At 40.1% G+C, this 22924-nt stretch overlaps 1 protein-coding gene across 1 annotated transcript; it reads right to left on the bottom strand.

Moving 5' to 3' along the window:
- Window positions 1-1248: 1248 nt before the first annotated feature.
- Window positions 1249-21964, bottom strand: ctnnbip1 (catenin, beta interacting protein 1). The gene is made up of 4 exons (XM_015967666.3): window positions 21652-21964; window positions 14247-14361; window positions 13713-13803; window positions 1249-4575 (listed from the first exon to the last, which is right to left on the bottom strand). Exons 2-4 carry the CDS (start codon window positions 14340-14342, stop codon window positions 4517-4519), a joined length of 246 nt encoding a protein of 81 aa, XP_015823152.1. The 5' UTR covers window positions 14343-14361; window positions 21652-21964; the 3' UTR covers window positions 1249-4516.
- Between the last annotated feature and the right edge of the window lie 960 nt (window positions 21965-22924).

Below are 22924 nucleotides of genomic sequence, written 5' to 3'. Positions count from 1 at the left end.
TTCCATCCAAGCGGCAAAAGGACCTCAGAGAGATGTACACTACAGGTGTCACAGTGCTAAAGGTACTAAGATGCATGTATTGTACATATTCGGTTTAAATATTCATTAAATATTTACAACCACACCAAGAAAAAACATTTTAATTATAAATAACTGCTACAGAAATAAAATGATGCATAAAGAGTGAAAACTTGGCCAACAGCTGGTTTGTTATTCCCCAAGCTCGTTGGCTCCTAATTGAAAGAATTTTTTTCTTCACCTGTGAACAAATTCATGAGAACAGTAAACAGATGTTCATCATTAGCAGCACAGGGAAACGTGGGGTCTCTTTTCTAACATGGTGGCCAAATTGTGCCTCTGACTCAATTAATGGCTGGATGGGAACGTGTGAAGGTGTTGCTGTGTGCAGGTAGAATCTGCTGGCCTCTATGATAAACTCAAATCCAGGTAGCTTTTAAATAGTCTAGAACAGTCTGGTTTGATTGTAATTCTGAGAACTAATGCACCAGTTCTGGTCATAACTTTAATGGACAGAGTTTCTAAGTGCAGGTGTGGGGTGGAGGGTGTTGAGTTGGGTGCTTTCTTTGCCAGAAACATCCATCTCATCTATGATCAAAAACATCAAGTTTTTGATTACAGGGTGGCATGGAGGAAACCCCAGAGACATTAGAGAGTTGGCCTCAGAATCCCACTGGAGGAGCTGGGAAGTGTCTGGAAAGAGGACACCCCAGGTCCCACAATTCAGAGGTGAAAATAAAATGGGAGAAATGCTTTAAATTCTGAATATCACTGTTTTAGAACCCCTTTTCCTCACTAGCTATGCAGGGAGTTGGAGCGAGAGGCAGGAACAGCAACGAGACAACACACACACACACACACACACAGGGACTATTCAGGGGCGCAAATATGGTCTGAGAAAATCTACACTTGCATGGGGAGAACCACTCAGAACAGACAGGCTGCAGCAGGGTTTCACACTGGCAACCTTCTCACTGCTTCACCATGCAGCCCAATTCAGCATATTTTTTGCATTTTTTTGCCAAAGACACTTGGACCCAAATTTATTTTTAGAGTCAATTATGATTACACGATATTAACTTAGCATTTTCTAGAAGAAAGCTGCAGTTTCAATTTATTATCCAGAACAGAAGCAAATATCAAGATTTTGTTCTACAAAAGCAAAAACTCATCAACATCTAAATAAGCTTTAATTTGACATTACCATGAATGAAACAAGAAAACGTAGAATTTTACTCTTTAAAAGTTCTTTAATGGTTCAGATGGATTTGGAAGCATTGGATCTGTATGGTCAGCAGCAGCCACACAAAACAAAACAAAACCAACTCATCAAAAATAAAATACAAAGCCAAGACAACAAAATAAACAATAATAATAAAAAACATGTAGGCAACATGAAGTCACAGTAAGAAGATACACAATAAAAGCCTCGATGCAACAGCATGGTGGAAATCAAACAGGGAGTTTTCTTTTTAAGTTCAAAAATTATCACACACACACGCGCGCGCGCGCATGCATGCCCACACTCACCCATTATTTTACACGTGGAAGGCTGTAGAGCAACCCTGTACAGTAAGTCACTTAAAAACAACAATGCATAGACAAACAGAAAAACGCCTTATAATAAAAGTAAACATAACATCGAGCTACAGACCTGATGGCTGTTTACATTGTGGTGATTGTTGAAGACATTCAAAAATAACTTATTGCCTTAACACTTTTTCATACTAGAGAAAATAAAAGTAGAAATAAAATCCCCCCAAAAAGCTTCCACAGATATGAAGAATGTACAAACGACAATCATCCTGGCACGGCTTCAAAGATCCTCGGCCGACACGCTCGGCGTTAAAACGTCGCACTCGTTTCACTAATTTATAACCTGTACTTAAGACAAATTAAATATTCCGCCTGTCGCTAGAAAAACGTTTCAATTAACAAATAGTCATTTATTTTAAATCCCATTGAATCATTATTTTTAAGATAAAAAACAAAAACAAAGTTTACAAAGTCCAGTTTTTAAAAACCAAACAGGGAGTTGCCGTGCTAAATATTTAAATGTATGTTTTACAAACATCCCGCAGATAATAGTGCAAGAGATACAGCACAGTCAAAACTAGCACACACTTCTGATGTTTGGCTTCATGTTTTCAGGTAGCTGAGAATTTGTAAGGGTGAGTTTAGTGTGAATGAGGAGTCGCAACTCCTGATCTTCTCTACCTTCTGATGAACAGCGTTTCAACTCAGAAAGCAATAAATTACATTTACAGCTCATCCCTTGTGGTAAGCTCATCCTACATTAAAAAAACAGAGCTGGCACGCGTTTGTTCTTATCGGCCTACTTAACTTTATGTACAATTTAAAATATTAAGGGTTTGCTTGTCACAATAACACAAAAAAAGGGGGAAATATTTGTCTGGGATGGAAATGCGTCTCTGTGATTCATTAATTACATTTTGTCTGGTAGTGTTATGTATTGCGCATTTCCTCACCGTTATATTGTACACACACACACACTCACACACAAACAAAAGCCCCCCGACCTTCACGTGGTTCTCATTCATAAATATCATTGACTTTCCCAGGAGACGAGTTACCCCACACTGTGAACTCAACGTGAATGATTCACTTCAGGTTCGATGTCAGTACTCAGCATCAATTCGCCTGTCGATAAAATACTAGAGACGAGATTAAAATCTTACAGATCAGAAAATGGAGTGGATTCAGCTTTGTTTCTGTTCTTTTTTCTGGCTGATTGAAGAAAACGAGCAGCAGTTAGCAGCATGGGATGGATGCTGAGGACACCTGCTACAGCTGTGGTTGTGTGTGAAGGTCAGAGACTTGTGCATCGCATCGGTGTTCTTGGTGTAAACGTTCTAAATAATCACCATTTAACCCGCTGCTTTCTGAATGACCTCAGTTTGGTGAAATAGCTTCTAATTCCTCAAGGTTGATGAGCTAACAGCTAGTATAAAAGAAGCCAAGACCAAAGTGGATTGCTGCCATCCTAAAACTGTGCCAGCCTTCTAAACTTTGTAGGAAATCAAGCTACAGTATTTAGAAGCACAGAGCTTATTTGGAGCATCAATAAATGCAGACGAGCAGCGATTTTGTTTTCTGCCAAAAACACCATCCATCCATTACCGTCTGCTTATCTGGAGTCGAGTCGCGGGGTCAGCAACCTAAGCAGAGAGGCAGAGACTTCCCTCTCCTCCGTCATGACTGGGCTTCTCACCCTATCTCTAAGAGAGAGCCCAGATGCCCTGCAGAGAAAACTAATTTTAGCCAATTGTATCCACAATCTCATTCTTTCGGTCACCACCCAAAGCTCGTGACCATAGTTGAGGGCTCAGCTCTCTCTTCACCACGACAGACTAGAACGCTGTGATGCAACACCAATCTGCCCATCGATCTCATGCTCCACATTTCCCTCACTCGTGAACAAGACTCAGAGATGGGTTTCTGGCATGCACTGAAGACCGAGGAAAGGTTTATGTAACAATCTTTGCATGAACTGCTTTGAAAGTTAGGGTACTGGTGCTGTTTAAAGACAGCAGTAAACCACTTTTGAATTCAAGGGGTAAAAAAGTAAACTTTTACTCAGAATCACGTCTCAGTGTCTGAACTATCCCCTTAAATGGAAAATAACAGGCTGTAATCTGAATTTAAATCAAAATTTTAAACAATCCTGTTACACATTTATGGCCTGAATACAAACCGCTGTTGTTATGGAACGCAACAGGATGTTTTTATGCTCTTACTCCTTTTTTTAAAAGCATCTTTTAGGATTATTACTAACTTTCCAGTAACAGGACAGCAGTGAATAAACATGATCTCGAGTTAAACCCATACTTTCATTTTTTTTCACTGACCATTAGAACTAAATTGAGAGAAAATGAACCCATTTCCCTAGATTTGTTATGAACAGAAACATCCACATTTTAAACTCCAGAGGAACATGATTACTTCATGTTTCTGATAAAAGAAGCTCCTACTGCATAACAATAAAAGCCTTTAACACAACAGCTAAGACCCCCAAAAACCAGTCACATCCCTGTTAAGGTAAAAGCAGAAATACGTTAAATCTCTCTTTTGTGACACCGCTCAGGACCGGTTACCGGGCAGATTTAACACCATCCAACAACAACAATCTACCACCGCTAAACAATCTAACAAAATAAAATAAATCATCCACACAATTTACGAGTGTTTTCACAGACTGCCTTATTGTCAAGGCCTCAGCCTGCGGGGAGCCACTCGAGTGCATCTCGGGTAAAGGTGTGTCGAAGTGTGTGAGGACAGGATGACGTGTGAAAGGCTGAGTGGAGTGTGAGACCAAACAAACTGCCTCTTTCCTCTCCTGCTCCTCCCCCTCGCTGACGGCCCTCCTCTCCTTAGCTCATCAGTGTGTTGTTTGTGCCGTAGCGTGTTGTTGTGGTTCACATAAAGAAGTGATTAGTATGTGTGTGTGTGTGCGAGTGTGTGGAGGGGGAAGCCGGGGTCACTGTCGCCGATCCTCCGTCTCTGACCTTGAGAATGCCATCACCACGTCCTCTGCACCTAGGACACACATAGAAAACTTTAATATGTGTTCTTTTAGTAAAACAGCAATGCAAAAATGATTATTTGTCAGCATCGCTATCGGTAGAGACTGATGATGGTCATTTTTAAAAATCGGTATTGGCCTGATGAGTAAAACTGAGCAGAAATTAAGAGCAGTAGCAATGATGCATCCATAAAAACAATAAATATGTACAAGGAAATGTCAAATTTTGACTTTAAATCATCTCTTTGTTGTAACTAAAAAAAGTTCAATCAGATCAGAGCTGGAGGTGTTTAAAAAAATCTAAACAAGTACAAATTACCAGGTGAAATTAACCCATCACACCTTATTTAGGCATGAAATAAGAAACCCACTGAACATATTTGCAATTATCTTTTATGAATCAAAACATGTGGTAATGAGATGAATTCCCAGGCAGGAAGATGAAGACAAATCAAAGTTCACTGAATCTTCTTGGGGTGGGAGATGTTGTCTATTTTTTGATGCAACACCATGTGGATGTATAATTCTGAATCATGTACAAGCATACAAAATCAATATTATTAATATGTGATGAAATGTGAAAGGCAGAAAACACAGCCTCCGACGAGTGTTGTGTAGTTTTTACTTATAAAGCATTCATTTACCAACACTTGGAAGTAGGGGTAGGTCGATATATCGGGCCAATATTTACCATTCATTAACTGATTCAGCTTCAGAGATTTTGTGCATTTAATGATGTTATTAGTGACATTTTGGCATGAAAGTAAGGTGGAAAATGTCTAGCTATCAGCCATCAGCTGATCATGTCTCCTACATATTGGCACCGGCAATAGAAAAACCAATAGTTGAACACTTAAAACATCTTTAAAAGAGAACTACTGTTTGAAAAATCTAAACTTTTATTGCTTGGTTAAAGTTTGCACAGATAAAGATGACAACAGGTTAAAAAAAAAAAAAAAAAAAAAAAAAAAAGACAAATATTGGATGAATGATTGGCCAGGCACTTAATCATCGTACTACAGGCTTGTGAAGATGCTAAAAGGTGTTTTAACCTCGGCTTAAATAGGGTTTCTAGTAAAAATCAGTGTATTTTTCTGCTATCAGCACCTGAGTGTTCCAAACGATTATCGGATCACACTAAATGAAAGAAGCCATGTTTTCCGCTGCCCATCAGCGTTCTGTAAATTCAGGAAAGAAGACCCTGATGTGAAAATCCTTTTATGGATAAAAGGTGCATTCATCTAATCCAGGCTCGACCTGTTGGGAGTAAACCTGCCATCAGAGCCCTGACAGGAGATCCGGTAACACGCCGAGTGGCCCGCTGACAGCAGCATCCTGCACTGTCATAATAAAACTCATATCTGAAGCTTCAGTGCCATTCAACCCTCTAAGGCTGCCTGGGATGCCACAGCACAAGTTCTCAGTTAAACACACAACTGCAGATTAAAGGTATCCTCAGCTGATGATTATAGCTCCCCTTGTTTTGATTTGACTTGTGAATTCTGCCAAAAACACAATAAAACTGTCAGCTTCCTTTTGTTCAGGAAGCAATGATTCATTAGGTCCTCTCTAACTAATTTATCGAGTCATTAAAGCCGATGCACACCTGCCAAGAAGGCTCGTTCCTGTTTGCTGTTAAAAGCACAGTTATGCAGCTAATTCAGCTGCTCAGATGCCATTTTCTATTTGAGCAAAAACTCATTTTATTTCAGCACTTCAGTCTTTAGAGAGAACGCAGCACCATACCACACAGTGATGCAGTAGGTCAAGATGCTCTCAACGGTGCCTTTGTAGAAAGTACACATGATGGAGGCTGGTGCTTTGTGGAGAAAGTTGGCTAGTGCTACAGAGTTTTTAGTCCAGGAGAGGTCCTCTGTGATGTGCACACCCAGAAACTTGGTGCTGTCCACTCTCTCCACAGTTTCATCGTTGACGGTCGGAGGAGCATGCTGGGTGTGTATTCTCCTGAGTTCAACAACAATCTCACTAATGTCACTAATATCATCAGCTGGTGCTAGGGCTGGGTGATATGGCCTAAAATTATGATCACGGTATATTGAGGAGCTCACCTCGATAAATGGACGATAACTACGCAAACGCGTAAAAATTAAAGTCGTCCACTAGATGGGGCTGTCACATGCGTTAGGTAGCCACGTTCTCATGTGACTCCAGGTAGTAAGAAGGTATTTTGTTCGATGCCAGTATATAAAAAATGGTAAATATTGGCCCGCTATATCAGCTGACAGTCTACCCCTGGTCCAAAACCCATCCAAAAAATGTTATTTATTAAAATTAATTGCATGAAACTAAATATGTCGGATGCACAGAATAAAACTCTTCATCAATAAAACAGTTTATGAGACCAGAAGGCACGGGTGGAGTTTAAAGGTGAAGTCAATTTAAAATATATATTAAAGTGAGTAGAGAAATGACAGGTGTGATTGTCTACAGTCATCCTGTAGGAACACCTGACAAACTCCAGAATCATTAACACCAACATCCACACCTTTGGCGATGGCAGAGAAGAGTTTCTGACAACATCTTCATGCCTGCTTAAAAAAACTCTTCACAGCAGCTTTGGATTATTAGAGATGAGAAAGTAGGCCAGAGACTGTGAGGTTCAGCACATGAAGAGTAGATCCTCCTCATTATTAGAGAACATTATTTAGAATTTTTTTTATCCTTATTTCATTTAAATCACAGTTTCAAAACATTAGACTGAGTTCAAACATGAGACTCATAGAAAAGAGGAGGGTGTCCATTTGCAGGACTACTGAATCGAAACAAAAACTGGTGAAGAGGAAAAAATTATTTTGATTAGTTTAATTTTTATCCTCTAAGAGGCAAGATACATCTCCACCTTCATTTAAGAGCAGCTAAAAATAACTGCTTAAAAGATCATAATTCAGCAAAACAGCACATTGGATCATGCAAAAGCCTGTGTGAAGCTGTTTAGATCAACATCCTGGGCCAAAAACCTTAAAATACCTCACAGGCTGTGCTAAATATGAGTAAAACGTCCAAACCGCACCCTGATGCCAACAAACATGCACGCATGTTCTGAGAGAATACACACACAAAACAAGCTCCAGCCAACAAGATGGAAACATCAGGTCCCTTATTGCTGTTGCTTAGCGACAGATAGAAATCAGGCTGCATCTGCGGTGCTGCTGCTGCTGTAGCTTTGATACCACTCTGCTTCTGGCCGTTCTTTCCCCTTTCCATCTGCTTCTGGCTGATTCTCTCCTCGCCTGGCTGAGGTGAACGGGACGTCTCAAGAACGTGGATTACTCCAACAATAAGGAAATCTCATCAGATTCATCCAATATGTCGTTTCATAGAAAGAGGACTGAGGATTGTACAAATTGCCAAAAAAAAAAAGAAAAAAGAGAGAGAATACCAGTATCTACAATCGAACTTTTGAAATTCAAAGCTCCAAATAAAGAATTATCCCCAAGTTATCAATTTCTTTGGGAAAAAAATACCCCCATCCCCAAAATGTTGTTTCCTAAATAAAAACACGTAAAGATGAAGCAGTAAATATATTTTTGTTGATGTTCTGGCTTCAGACCATACACCACAGCGACAGCAAATGTATTTTTTAAGCTTCAGAAAGACAAAAAAAAAAAAAAAAAAAAAATCAATATGTGGTTTGCTTGGAATGAACAAAGAAACATAAAAGCTCCACCAAAACTTCTGAGGATAAGAAATCTTTTAATAACCTCAAAGGGAGCGTGTTTGAAGTGAGAGGCATCCAGCTGCGTCCTGCCCATCTCTGCAGCTCGATGGAGCAGAAAAGCATCCGTAGGACGGCTACGGCATCACAGCCATGCTGCACCGGCAGCATCTAAGGTCACAATCTGTGAGGGGGTCGGGGGGGATGAAGACGCTGAGAACAGCAGGGGTGACTTACAGCAGGGGATGGTGGGTGGTCCGGCTAAACAGACACAGTGGGGGCTACAAAACCACAATCAGGGCCTCCAAGGATTCAAATCCATTATTCACAAACATTGGTGACATCTTAGTTTCAATATTAAATTTAAAATAAAAAACTAAACAAGGTCAGACGTGTAAACTTCCCAGTTTTTTGTTGTCAAAACTAACGTGCTCTCGGAGCCAGTTTGGGATAGTGCATCATCAACGTAATTAGCATTCTCTAAATTTAACCTGCGCTGTTCTATAAATGATACACGTCACAACAGCACCGAACACCCTGGGGAAGCGCAGCTTTCCTGGGACAACTTGGGTTGCTATGGCAACGCCTCCTCGTCTCTCCTCTTTTGCCGAGGCTCGCCGACATCCTTTAGGGAGGGTTCTACTTGAGTCAAATAGGACAGGGTTACCTACATTTAAAGGCAGTTATGTAACATTGTGAATCTAAATCCCAGGTTTAAATAATGAAACCATGTTTGTGTGTTTACATCTGGTCAAATGACATTTAGTTTGAGGAAGACCCGTAAAAGAAAAGGGTCTGCATTTTCTCCAACATGCAGCATCCTTGGTGCTGCATGTTGTTTATGTTGAGACGCTCAACAAGAACGCTGAATAAAGAATATCTCAGGTTTGGCTCATTTCAATTACAAAACACATTTCTGCGTTAGCATCTATGGTAATGAGCCAATTAAAACTAACCAACATGCAAATGCGGTGATCCATAGACTTATGAGAAAAATAACCATTATCATATTAGATTTTTAATCCAAAATATAGCTTTGAGTAACAAATTAGTCAGTAAAGTCAGCAAACTAATTTACTTATTAGAAATCTCCAGACAGGTGATTTATATTTTACACCCAAAAATTGAGGAGCTCTAACAGACATTTCTGTTTAAGATTTCAAACACAACTCCACCACGGCTGCACCCTCAGTCACCTCTAAGTGAGACGCCACTTGATCAATGAGATTCGGTCTGATGCTGGACACCGAGACCTTCTGAGGACACAGCATCAGGCATGATCTGACTCTTTTCCGATTCACACCACGTTCGCTGTGAATAAAAGCTTTGATTCACACTCAGGAGGGAAATTTTCATTTGGTTTATCTCCAACAGATCCATAAAGCATCACTTCTTCGTTCCCATAGAAACTTTAAACACAACCGGAGCAGGGATCAGGGTATCTGCAGGTTTAGGGAAGCCAATTTTAAGACGCAAGACCTTTTTAAGGCCACATTGATCAAATCTAAGACCTTACATTCTCAGAATGAAAAATGGGGTGTGCTTACGTTACAAATGGTTCCGTCTGAACCTTTTTTGGAACTGAAAGGACTTAAAAATACCACAAACATCAAGATGCCTTGCAGAGGATGAAAGTACACACACACACACACATGCTATAGTGGTTAATATGCATCCTTGAATAAAACCCTCACACACGAATGAATGAATGTTGATGGTTCTGCTCACATGTCTCATATGCAAAACACCAATTAGAAATTTGCTAAATTCTTTATAGTGATTTCCAAATTAAATAAATCAATCTTGTGATATTTTTACAGCCAATTACTTATCATTTTTAGGTATTTTAAGGTCTCAACCCTTTGACTCCATCACCAAGAAATAATCAATGAAAACATTTCACTTTTGCATTTTTTGATGTGGGGCAATAAGGACTGTATTTGTGGGGTAAAGGATTAAAAGGACATTGGGCAGTTTTGTTTGCTTTTAGCACCCCCTAGTGCCCATTATTAACTGACTGTGGTTAAACCGAAAATGAAACTTATCTCGAAGCTGTGTGCTCGTCTTTTTAACACCTTAAACTAAATGTCTCAGCTTTCATTAGTTTCTACAGACGCGATTCATCACTAAATTAAACAAATCAGCTGAGTTTACAATCTAAAACGTGCAGAAAATGTGCTGGAAGCAGACTGCAGCTTCACCATGTCAGCTCCACTCCATTAAGTTGGGTATTCTGGTCTTAATGACATTTCATTAACCCTGTAAAGGGTCATTTTAGCACACACTGGTCCAAGAAAATTATTTAAAAAAAAATGAAAAAGTTGCACAGTATCCCTTTAATTCAGGAAAATTTTTCATTTAAAACTAGTTGCAAAGCTACTGTGAAACCGAAACACATAAACCCATTTTTATAAGTAAAACCTAAAATACACGTATGTAGTAATACATGTACTTTACTAATTAAAGTTTACAATGTTATATTTAAAGTAGGGATGCACAATATGTCGGCATCAATATCGGTATTGGCCGATGTTATTCATTTTTGTACATATTGGCATATAAAACCAGGCCGATATTAACAATTAATACTTTTTCCGTCTTGTTTCCATTTGTTTATCTGTTCCAGAGGATGAGGGGGGTGATGTGTATTTGTTTTATTTTCTGTTTAATATTTTCTACATTGGCCATCGGCCAATATTACTTTTAAAAGCCGAAAAAAAATTATAGAAATTAGGCACGTGTGGCCAACTACCGCCACTACTAGACTGAAGAAAGTACCCGAAGGACTCCAACACACAGTATTTTTTATGCGTTTGTTTTATATTTGAAGTTCAATAAATATTAAGAGATTTATTAACTTATTTTAATTATATTGCACACAAAATGTATATACATACATACATTCACACACACACACACACATATATATATTTATATATATATATATATATATATATATATATATATATATATATATATATATATATATATATATACACACACACACCGTATTTTTCAGACTATAAGTCGAATTTTTTTTTCATAGTCTGGCTGGTCCTGCGACTACTCCAGAGTGACTTATATACCAGATTATGTATACCGCGCTGCTGCGGACCGGCTCTGGACCAGGAATAAGCTCCTCTGCCCCGCCATCACCTGCTGGAGCCTGTGGCGAGCTGCAGCGGCCCGGGCGGCTCCAACCCACGAATGAGCTCCCCTGTCCCACTGGGAGGGTTTGAAACACCGCCATCACCTGCTGCAGCCTGTGGCGGGGTGCTGCGGGCCGGCTCCGGCCCAGGAATGAGCTCCCCTGTCCCACTGGGAGGGTTTGAAACACCGCCATCACCTGCTGCAGCCTGTGGCGGGGTGCTGCGGTCCGGCTCCGGCCCAGGAATGAGCTCCCATGTCCCGCTGGGAGGGTTTGAAACACCGCCATCCTCTGCTGGAGAAAGTGGTGCGCTGCTGCGCCCTGGTTGTTTATTCTGTTATTGTTACCGGTACTTGTCTTGCAATGTGAAATGCTTGGTCTCAGATTCTGTAAGAAAAATAATAAAATTTCCCCCCAAAATGCGACTTATAGTCCAGTGCGACTTATATTTGTTTTTTTCTTCTTCATTATACATTTTATGGCTGGTGCGACTTTTACTACGGAAAATAGGGTGTAATTAATATATATATATATATATATATATATATATAGGCCTTAATAATTGGCTTTAGATATCGGCCATCGGCAACACAATTCTTTAAAAATCGGTATTGGCATTGGCCTTAAAAATAAACCATATTGGCCGGCCTCTAATTTGTTTAGTAATGTGACAGTGATTGAAGCATAAATGTGTGTGGTGTGTGTACATAACGTAAATTCAGCTTTAATAGTTTTTATTCTATACAAAATCTGATTTTAGAAGCAATAATGTCAGGATATCGGTATCAGCAAATATCAGTTATCGGCCATAACAGTGATATTAATATCAGATATCGGTATTGGCCCAAACATTTCATATCGGTGCATCACTAATTTAAAGGCAAGCTTTCAGCACTTCTTTAAAAGCCATTTTCACATCTAAATAAGATCAACGGTGAACTTAAACTCTCTCCTGAAAGGCTGCTACGCCTGCTGGTACATACAAAGTGCTGCCCTTCAATTGGCCTTGAATATTTCAACAACGATTAACTCTCCGACCATGTTCCTAATACCTCATCACAATCACTCAGACAAGATGTAGCCCACGAATAATTCATGGGCTCACCGAGGACGTTCACCGTGTCTGTTTGTAATGTAGGACTCATACTCTCTGCACCACTCGATATTTATATTCCTCTATAATGAATGGGACTCGTCCTTGCTAGTTCGGTACAGGGTTCTGAAGCTCTGTTTGCTAGGTAATCTTTTGTTACAGTTCATTGGCATTGACGGAGAAAGGCCACAGACAAATCCTCAAATCTAAAATGAGAAAATGCGTCACAGGTCATTTTCTCCTCTAAAACCCTTCCAGAGTGCTGAAAGTTATAAAAAGAAAAGGCAGACACGAGCCACAGCAGGTTTACAACAGCAGGCGTTCTGTCTGATAACTGTGTTTTGGAACAGAGGTCTATTTACTCTGAAATATCTTACTTTTTTTTTGCTTTCTGCAGAGCATCTTCCAGAAGGATCACTGCGTTTTAATGCAGCACCCTCTAGCGGTTCACACTCCGGTCAAAGTAAAGGAAAAATAAAAGCTCAAGAGTGCACTCTAGTGTTTCAATCTGAAAGAACAACAGCATGTACTCCACAGCTACACACAGAGCTGTGATTTGCGTCACTCCCCCAACCAGGCCAACCATCAGCAGCGACACTGCTGTAGCACTCCTGCCGAGTATGAGTCACTGGATTCTATTCACGCTCGCCGACCGTTGTGTGAGTAATCTCACAGAGCTGGTGGGCAGAGGAGTCATCATCAGGGAGAACACTTGGCTCGATGATGTGCACGCTTTAAGACGAGTGATGTGTGTGCAGGGATTCTCCCTTGTTCTGTGTTACTCTGGGTAGTGCAGCACACATGTGTGAGGGGAGGGCGGAGCTTATCAGCTGCTGGTTTTCCTGTGTTCAACGTCAAATATGACTTTCAGAGCGCTGCATGGTCAGGCTCCACTGTACGTTCGAGACATGCTCTGTCCTTACATGCCTTCTCGAAGGTGGAGAGATCATTGGATCAAAATCTTCTTATGGTCCCCTGTACTCGGTCCAAGACACGAGGAGATCGCTCATTCCAGGCCGTCGCACCGAGGCTCTGGAATGAGTTACCTCTGTTCTTACGTTCACTCGACTCAGTTGATGTTTTTAAGAGCAATCTGAAAACCCATTTATTTCTCCGGGCGTTCTAAACATATTTTGTATGCGGATTGGCTGTTTACACTTTTTATGTATATTGTGACTGTATTTTATAGTAGCCTTTCTATAGGTGTGTGTGTGTGTGTGTGTCAGTGCCTTACCCTGGTCTATATTGTGCTGCGGTAGCTGGCTCATCTGACTGTGGACCACACCTGCGTACGTTCTGAGAAAAGCCTCTTCACTCGACGTAAGCTGAATAGTAAACAAAAGAAAATTTAAAATCACTAAAACAAAAACAGTCCAGATCCCAAAGACAGATATGCTGTTATTGGAAGTAGTGCACATTTAGTTGAAAATACTCTTGATTTTGGTCATTTTGAAAATCTCAGAGATATTTACCAACTCTGACAACAGAAGCAGTAAAAACAAACTTTCAGTCACAGAAATTTGAAATATATACTTTATTGTTTCTTAAAAATTGATTAAACACAATTTTTTCTAGCTGATTGTTCTTTTGACCGAAGCACATCTATATGACCCACTCTGTTTGGAAAAATAATCAATTTTTTTCTGAGATAGTTTGTAAAAGGGGCGTGTCTTTGCCAACTGCACATCCAATGAGAGCTTGTGTTTGACGTGTCTCTTGTTTTTGAATCAAAAACACCTGGTAGTGGAGATCAAGTCCATGTTCTTACATTTGATCCCATCTTTTTAAGCATGAGCAGGACCCGCACTTTCTGTTGGATGTAAATCTCTTCAGGAGACTTCCCCGGCGCCTCCTCGCGGTTCATCCCCCCTGCTCCTGTGGCTCTGGATGCAGACACACGAACACATCAGTGTTACACAAATCCAGTCCACATTAAACGTTAAACAGGAAGTTAAAAATTGTTGTTTTAGTCACACAATCTGGTTCCAGAAACCCAAAGTGAAGCCTTTAAAGGTGATCAGAGCCACATCCCACACTCCCTCCGGACATCTGACCTCCTTGGCTCTCTCCGCCTCATCATGAATATTGCGTGGTAGTTTTCACACACATCTCACGCCTGCCTATGACCCATTTTCATTGTCGCTCTGCAGAGAAGCAGAATGTACGCAAAGGGGAGGGGAAAAAGAGAGAGGCGATAAAAGGAGCTGCCACAGCTAATGTGGGTGACAAAAAAAAGATGGGTTCCGCTGTGATAGCGCACGCTCACACATCAAGGTCGTCTGTTGCCACAGTAGATCCCTCTTTTAACAAGGGATAAGCTCTGCTGGAAATTCAGCTAGTTTACTCTGTAAAAACAAAAAACATAGAAATTCATTTGTGATGAAACGCTAAATTACTAAAAGCTTAAAAAAGATTTTAAAAGGGAAAGAATAAATAAGTATGCATGTTTTTTTACCTCCCCCTCCAAGAATATTTCAGAATATGCGTGTCGCTATGATAAACCTGGCAATTTATTTTTGCCTCTTATCTGTACAAAGGGCCACTAACGCATGCTGACGGGCTGTTTGATGTAGGGTTATATTTAATTGAGGAACTAGCTCGCCATCCCCCTTTTTCGAGAGCCTAGAAGAGGGAGAGACTGGGGGTGCTGATGCTCGTGTGGATCCATCCAGATCAGAGCAGCTAGAGACTACGTTTCTGGTTCCTCTTCATAATTAGAGCGAGCTTTGACGGACTTTTACAACACTTTGAGTTTTTCTTCTGTTCCTCACAACGCACAAGCAGGACAATGAGCGAGCAGCCCATGAATACATTAGGTATTCACTCCAACCTGAGCTGTTTAATTGGTGAGCTGCTCTGAAGACAAACATGAAAAGACTGAGAGACTGCTGGTGTCAGTTCAGCTGCTCGGTAAACCTTCAGGGGATTGGCGACGGTGGTGGCTGAACTGCATTTGGGTGGGGGTGGTGGATGAAGAAGAGAAGTGTGGTGGCAGACCAGCTTCTGTGACACTTTTGATCACGTCTCCAGGCTCCTCACTTCAGACAAATTAGAGAGCTAATACATAATATTAAGAGACCTTCTGCACCGTGAAGATAGACGGAGACTCAGAAGGACCAAATCGGTCCTCCTCAGCCTCACTAAGTGAATAAGTCACAGCATCAATGTGGAAAAACGGCGACAGATAAGAATAGATGAAAAATGCAATTGGCAAAATGGTTTTGTCTTTTTAAAAAGATCTTTGAAAACAACAAATTAACATCAAAGACTTTGGAGTATTGACATCGTAACCATTTTCATCTCTGCAGCTAGATGTAAGTGTCCTCCTATATTCAATCAATCAATCAATCAAACAATCAATCAATCAAAGCTTTATTTATAAAGAAGCCCTATTCCACCATTACTGATAAAAATAGGCCTTTTATGTCAGAGCTGAACTGAATTCACTGATGATTGCGTTTGAAGCTTGAAAAACGTCCATTTTTAGCATCGCACCGGCCCGGGATTTGGCAAGTTCTGTTCTGAGTGCTGCAGTTTTTATTTTTAACCATCCTTAAAAACGACTTTTTACTTTCACAATATCTGCTGCAAGAAAACATTTAAACGACAGTCCACTGGGAGAATATCTCTATTCAGACTAGATTTCACCCCCTTACCTGTATGCTAGTGTCCGTTCCAATCCCTTTATGAATAACGAACATTTCAACAACAAGGGCACAAAAGCGTTGTACACAGAGCAGAAAACCCATAAATTTATGGATCCCAAAAATTCATGGGTAGGGCTGGATGATATAGTTGATATATATAAAAATACAGCATATTTCTAAACTAAATTCATACTGATATAAATAATTATTGATAATTATAAAAATAAATGTTGAAAATGTATTTTAAATGCAGTCCTGACTATTTTATGTCATTATTTCATGATAAAACAAGTTGGTTGTGTTACGAAACATTTAATTGACCATGGCGCCTTTTTTGTCAGACTTGTAAAAACCACTCTGCTGGTGAACAACTGTAACATTTTTACGAGACTATTTCCTCTACTAGCTGCAACATTGGTTTGAGGCATCGGTTTGAGGCATCGGTAGGACTTGACAGCGTGTGCCTGGGTCTGTGTTTTTGATTGGCTGGGAGTAAGTATTGACTCTAGTATCAAGCTACCTGATAGGCTAAAATAGAAAAAAGAATAGAAACTTTTTATTGACGCTTTTATTGACCTATTTTTTTCTATTGTGCCATACATCTATCAATTGATATATATTGTTATTGAATTATTGTCCAGCCCTAATGGAGGATAAAGGAAAAAATATTAGAATAGCTTGAAAATTAAAATACAGGTTAAATCACTAAAACTAAAAGAAAAGGAAATACATTTTTACAATACAAAAAAATATGACACCCAGAGATGAGAAAAGAAAAACTGGAATCGCAAAAGTTGGGTTAAAAGCCAAGAAGTGATCATTTTTGTTGGGATTAACACGTTTCTAAGGTGGGAGAAGCAGGCCTTCCATACTGTGACAACAACTTCTAGTTGATTGGATATTGTAAACAAATTAGCACATTATGGCTACAAATTAGGCTGTAGCTAAGTCTGTAGACCCGTGAAGTGATGTGGAGGTCAGCTTGTGTTACCATATGAAAGTGTCCAAGCACGGACAGTTTATATACATGAAAGAAGACCCAAGCATGTGAACCAATGTCTCCTTATATTACGGCATTCAGAAGATATACACAAGTAAGCATGGAGGACGCTTTCCATGTTTCTTAAGCACAGAGATCCTCCCTGGAAAAGATTTTCTTATGCCTTTTAAACTTTTGCTCTAACTGTCCCTTACACGGGTGTATTACTCTGTAAATCAAATCTGTTTTTGATCAAGAACTCACATTAATTTAACAAACCAACAATTTTATAGATTATTTCTATTCACACAACATTTATTGCATTTGTTATATTTTAAAAGAGCTGTTGTTACATTTTGTCTTACATCCCTTTAAGGACCACAGTTAGGATCCACTTCATCATGCCTAAGATTATCTTCTAGAGATGGCCGGCTATTAGTTCCTCGATGAATACTCAGCCAGTCTAGACCCATACGGGTAATGTTCAAGACACAATCAAAAGCTTTCTTTAATGCTGATCTAGCTTTAATCCCCCAGAGATCCACGCCTCTTTTCGTTCTCTCTCCCAGAGTTGGCAAGACGCAGGGGCTGTAAAGTTGGAGAGCCCAGGTTACATTTAGGGCCAAAGATCATAATCACTTACTTGGATCTGAACTAAAGTCGGAATGTTAAAATCAGCTGTTATGTTTGAGTTATTAATAAAGTTAAACCGCTATGAAGGTGTTTAAGGCTCGTAGAAAGAGACAAGAAATCAAAAACAATATGAGGTTCACATTTCTCTTTAGATAGCTGCCAATGTAAAAGCAGAATCAGTAAATCAAGACGATGAGGTCTTTCGGAACGTTCCTCGGAACATATTACGACTTAAAATAATGAAAGATGCGAAAACGTTCCATGTTTAGTAGCTCCTTCTCAAACTGGCTGGATTTCTGTGAAACCAGTAAAGCCAGGACTTCCACTACTGTGAGAAAACTGACAGAGGAATAGGAGTCAGTCTGCAGAGACACATTATTGTGTAACGTTATACGGTCACAAGCTGCCCACAGGGTCAAAAGGGGCAGTGAGGACTGACACAGTTGTCACACCGTTATTTGCCAGGATGTCTGCTGCGTCTGAATTACAACCAGATTCCTGCAGCAGGCAGGACTGAGCTGCAGAACGACCTGGACACTCTGATGGCCCGAGCAGAGAGGGATAAACCCGAGACGGGAAAATAATTTGAATTCAGTCTTGCGCTGCTACAACAGCTAGAGCAAATGTGTGAGAAACATTAGTAGGCTCCTCGCCTGGTGTGATGGCCTGGTCTGGCCCTGCAGAGCAGCTGTGTTAATGTAGGCAGATGCTCATTTTCTGCTGATGACTAAACCTTTTAGGAAACTGAATTTCTTGGAGAGATTTAGCAACGAGTTCAAACTGGGAACTGGAAAAATGTTTACTTTGTAGAAGGATTGGAATCAGGAACTGAAACACAACCAAGGAGACTAGAGATACACTAGGGCTGGGCAATAAATGGAAAATTTACCGTTATCAAAATTTCTGACTCCAACCGATATACTTTTTCTTATGTCAATAAATTCGACAATAAATTTTTTTTAAATATGTGTGTATGTTGGCCACGTTCATGTCCCTTTAAGAAGGTAATCATTTGACAATGTGACAGCCCCATCTAGTGGACAACTTTTGTTTCCACACATTCCTGTAGTTATCGTCCATTTATCGTTATCGAGGTGAAATCCTCAATATACCTTGACATTGACTTTAGGCCAGCCTGAGGACGCACAAACAAAATCAGGTAACCAGAACAGGCCTATTTTCACCAAATTAAAGATTCAATATGGAACAATTTCATAAAAAGCTACATTTTTAAAAATAATACCTCCACGGGGCATTTAGAGGTGTGCAGAATGAAGCTACAGTATTTCCTTTAAAAGCTATATTTTAATTAAAAAAAATAGTTTAATTAGGGCTGGGCAATATGGCCTAAATCAATATCACAATATATTGAGGATTTCACCTCGATGATAAATGGACGATAACTACAGGTATGCGCAGAAACAAGAGTTGTCCACTAGATGGAGCTGTCACGTGTATTACGCTAAGTCAAATTTTTACATGAAAAGAGACATGAATGTTGCCGACCTACACACATATTTTCAGTTTTTTTACTATCAAATTTATTGACATGATGGGAAAAATGATCTCGATAAGAGTCAGAAATTTCGATAACGATAATTTTTCGATTTATTGCCCAGCCCTTAATCAAATATTTACTTTGACAGGCACGACGCTGGGTTTAAGTACCCGATAAAAACATGGAAGTTTTTAATTCCAGGCTCATAACACTCACAGTGTTAAAGTATTTTCTTTACTTTATTCTGTTATTATAGTTTGGTGAGGGTTCTCAGATTCAGTCGAAATCTGTATTAGCGAGTCAAGACGTGGAATTGGTCCTCAAGACCAGGATCAGTACAACTGTATAAAAATTATTTATACAGGGCCTCCACACAAGAATGTCCAGTAGGCATAACATTGAATGACAGATAAAAATGTTACAACTTGCAGAATATAAAAGTGAATTGCAGAGCCACCCAAGGACAGGAAGTCTGACTTGGATCCACAGGGTCTTTGCATGTGGCTATATGTTCAGATGCCCTTTGTTTACAACAATGGCTTTAGTTTTTGGAGCAGTGGTGATGAACTAGATCGGGAAAACATGACATAAATGTAGGTCATGTCTTGTTGTTACCATATTAGGCGTGAATGCAAACAATCCAGCTGAACTACAAAGGGAGCTATTCTTGCACTTTATAGTAAAACTTCCAATTAGAGTTACAGAAAGTTAGCTATTAGTTTTCTACATTTCTTTCTCCTTCCATAAGGCAATTCTGCCAGCTTTTAACCTAACAATTAAAAATTTATTTAACTCACTTGTTTTTATTCATTATACTACAGCAGCATCATGGGGTTTCATATATACCTAATTTTATAAAGCTATGTTTTTCCAGAGAGCATCACATTTGAAGGGAGGAAAAAAAAGGGCATCTCATCTGGTTTGTGATCACAGAAAATCTATACTCACTCCTCAGGGTCCCTCAAAAGGATCCGAAACAGAAGCTACTGCCTTAAGCCGGTCCCTTGGGAGTGTGGCAGCAAAATTTTCAAAAGAGCCAGCGTCAAAGCGGGGCATAAATTTCTGATTAGCAAACCGCTATAAATGATCAATGTGGCTGCAACAATGCAGTGATGGAGGCTGTAAGTAACAGTGTTTCTGGTATCTTCCAGTGCAACACACATTATCATAGAAGACAGAACAATACACACACACACACACACACACACACACACACACACACACACACACACACACACACACACACACACACACACACACACACACACACACACACACACACACACACACACACACACACACACATTTTTAGTCTGATTCATCAAAATCATTTAAAAAAAAACCTTGGCAGTGAGTGCAACTAAACCATGTTTTTCTATCCAGATCTGCTCTGTGCAGCTGATGATATCCCTTTAGAAGCGTCTGCTGTGGTGAACCTGCCCTGCTTGCATGTGAGGGGAAAATGAGATCCAGACACAGCAAGGAGAATGTGCAAACTGAGGCAGCTTTAGCCTGCTGTGGTACATGACCAAGGCTGCTAGTTGCCAGGGGGATTCAGAGTGCTTGCCTGCAGCCAAGCCCTGACACCTGCTGGCTGCAGCAATCATCAATGTCCTGCTGTCACTGGGGTGCCAGCGTTGCCACTAAAAGGGCTGTCAGAGCCCTGGCATGTGGAGGGGGGAAGCAGACACTGGAAAAGGCAGGGTGGCACAATGCATCTGGGGGTGGCAGGAATCAAAAATAGAAAAAACATCTTATGTGACTCAAGAGCAATCTTAAGAGTGAAAACCAAAATAGGGAAATAAACTGACTGGAAACGTATTACCTTTCCTGACTGGGTGTTTCATAGAAAACAGCTTAAAATACAGTCATGTTTGACAAGCTTTTATAACTAGAGTGCAGATTTTCACTTTTCTTGAGATAAAATTGAGTATAAAGTCGCTGAAATGCGACTCACAGCTAAATGAAGCAGAATAGCTCTGGTTTCAGCTGAAATGATGGACAGACAGGACTGATCGGCGCTTGTCATCGTATTGCTGCGGGACTGAGCGGCTCCCTGCGCTAACGCTGCCGAGCATCCAACACATTCTCCAAGCGGCTCCTGGGCTAAGCTACACCCGCCTCAGTAGCGCGAACGAACCGCGCCTTTAACGACAACATTTTTACGCAAACAGACGTTTATTTGCGGCTCTAAAACCAAAACAGCGCCCCTGGAAGCCAAGTGGTCAGAGCTAGCGAGCTGAGCTAGCTCGCTAGCATGCTCCAGACAAAAGCCTGAATGAAGTTCCTGTGGGCACAGACACCATCCAGGTGCAGCTACACCGCTACAAGTCTGAGCGCCGCGATTCACTCATATCGCTTCTGAAAACCTTTGACAATCTGCGACTAGTCGAGAACAAACGACATAAATGCTCACCCCTCCTGGTCCAGCTTTACTCTTATCTGTGGTCTGTTTGAATGGGGTGTTGTTGTAAGAGGGCGTCCTGTTCCGGGGTCACATCCCTCCAGAAGGCAGAGCTCAGGCGGACTGGCTCAACGCACACTCCACGGCACACGCATATGTTCCGCTTCCGGCCACAGGGGGCGCTACTCCCTCTGCAGACGATGCACTTCGACACTTGGAGGTATATTTATGTCAATGGTTTACACACTGGAGACAAGTGATCACCTTTGTTCTTTCATGTTTTTGTAACAATAACCGATTCTTACATTTAAATCCGTTCATTTTATTCTGTACAACCTCATCTGACCTGGCTGCATCTAACAAAGACATCAAAAGTGCCACAAACTGCGAGCAAAACTAATTTTGATTAACTTCTCAGTTTAAAATTCACATTACTACAGTCATTAATAACGTCACATTACGTTGCATCAGATTTTTGCATCAGAAGAATGTTGATTAGTTTCTTCTAAGAAGGCTGATATTTAACATTTATGATCTGTGACTTTTAGATGGAAAACATGAAAACATACATTTTAATAATAAAAACCGCTGCACATGAGGACCAGGGACGAAATTTTGATTTCAGAAGTGGGGGGGACACAGCAGGCTTGTGCAGATTTGGGGTGGGGGGTGTTATGTAAAGACCCCTTGACACGTCACATGCCCATCTCAATAATTTTTCCATCCTTATTGAAGTGCAGTTTTGGCTGTTGACAATGGATAGGCCATTGTATTTATTGTTTTGGGTCTTTTTTTATTGTTTTTGGTGCAACATTTTCTAACAGGGAGTGAGATTCCTTTTTTATTTAATTTTTGTTTGTTATTTTTATTCATTTAGAAGTTCTGGTTCTGGACATTTCAATGTTAAATGAAGGTTTCTTTGTTGCATTTTAAAGGGTGTACTTGCATTATTATGATATATTAACATTATATTAGTGGTTATTTTGGTCTAGATAATGTTGACAATATCGTTTATCATCAACAATTTGTTGGACAAAATATCGTCCAGCAAAATGTGTTACTTTCCCAGGCCTAGTCAAAAGTATAAAAATTATTTATACATAAACGGTCCCTCCTGAGATCTGGCCGTTTGTTCATTTGCTGTGTTAGAGGACATGCTGAACTAATGTTTTACACATGATCATCACCCTAACATTTGAGTGTATAAAAACATATTAAATATGTTTTTCCCTTAAAAGTGTTTAAACAGTTGTTGCATTTCAACACACAAAAAAATTTGAAAAAA

This window comes from Nothobranchius furzeri, chromosome 15 (assembly GCF_043380555.1).
Source record: "Nothobranchius furzeri strain GRZ-AD chromosome 15, NfurGRZ-RIMD1, whole genome shotgun sequence".
In the NCBI taxonomy this organism is placed as follows: Eukaryota; Metazoa; Chordata; class Actinopteri; order Cyprinodontiformes; family Nothobranchiidae; genus Nothobranchius; species Nothobranchius furzeri.
The sequence above is the reverse complement of the archived record's forward strand: the minus strand, read 5'-3'. Positions and strand labels throughout refer to the sequence as shown.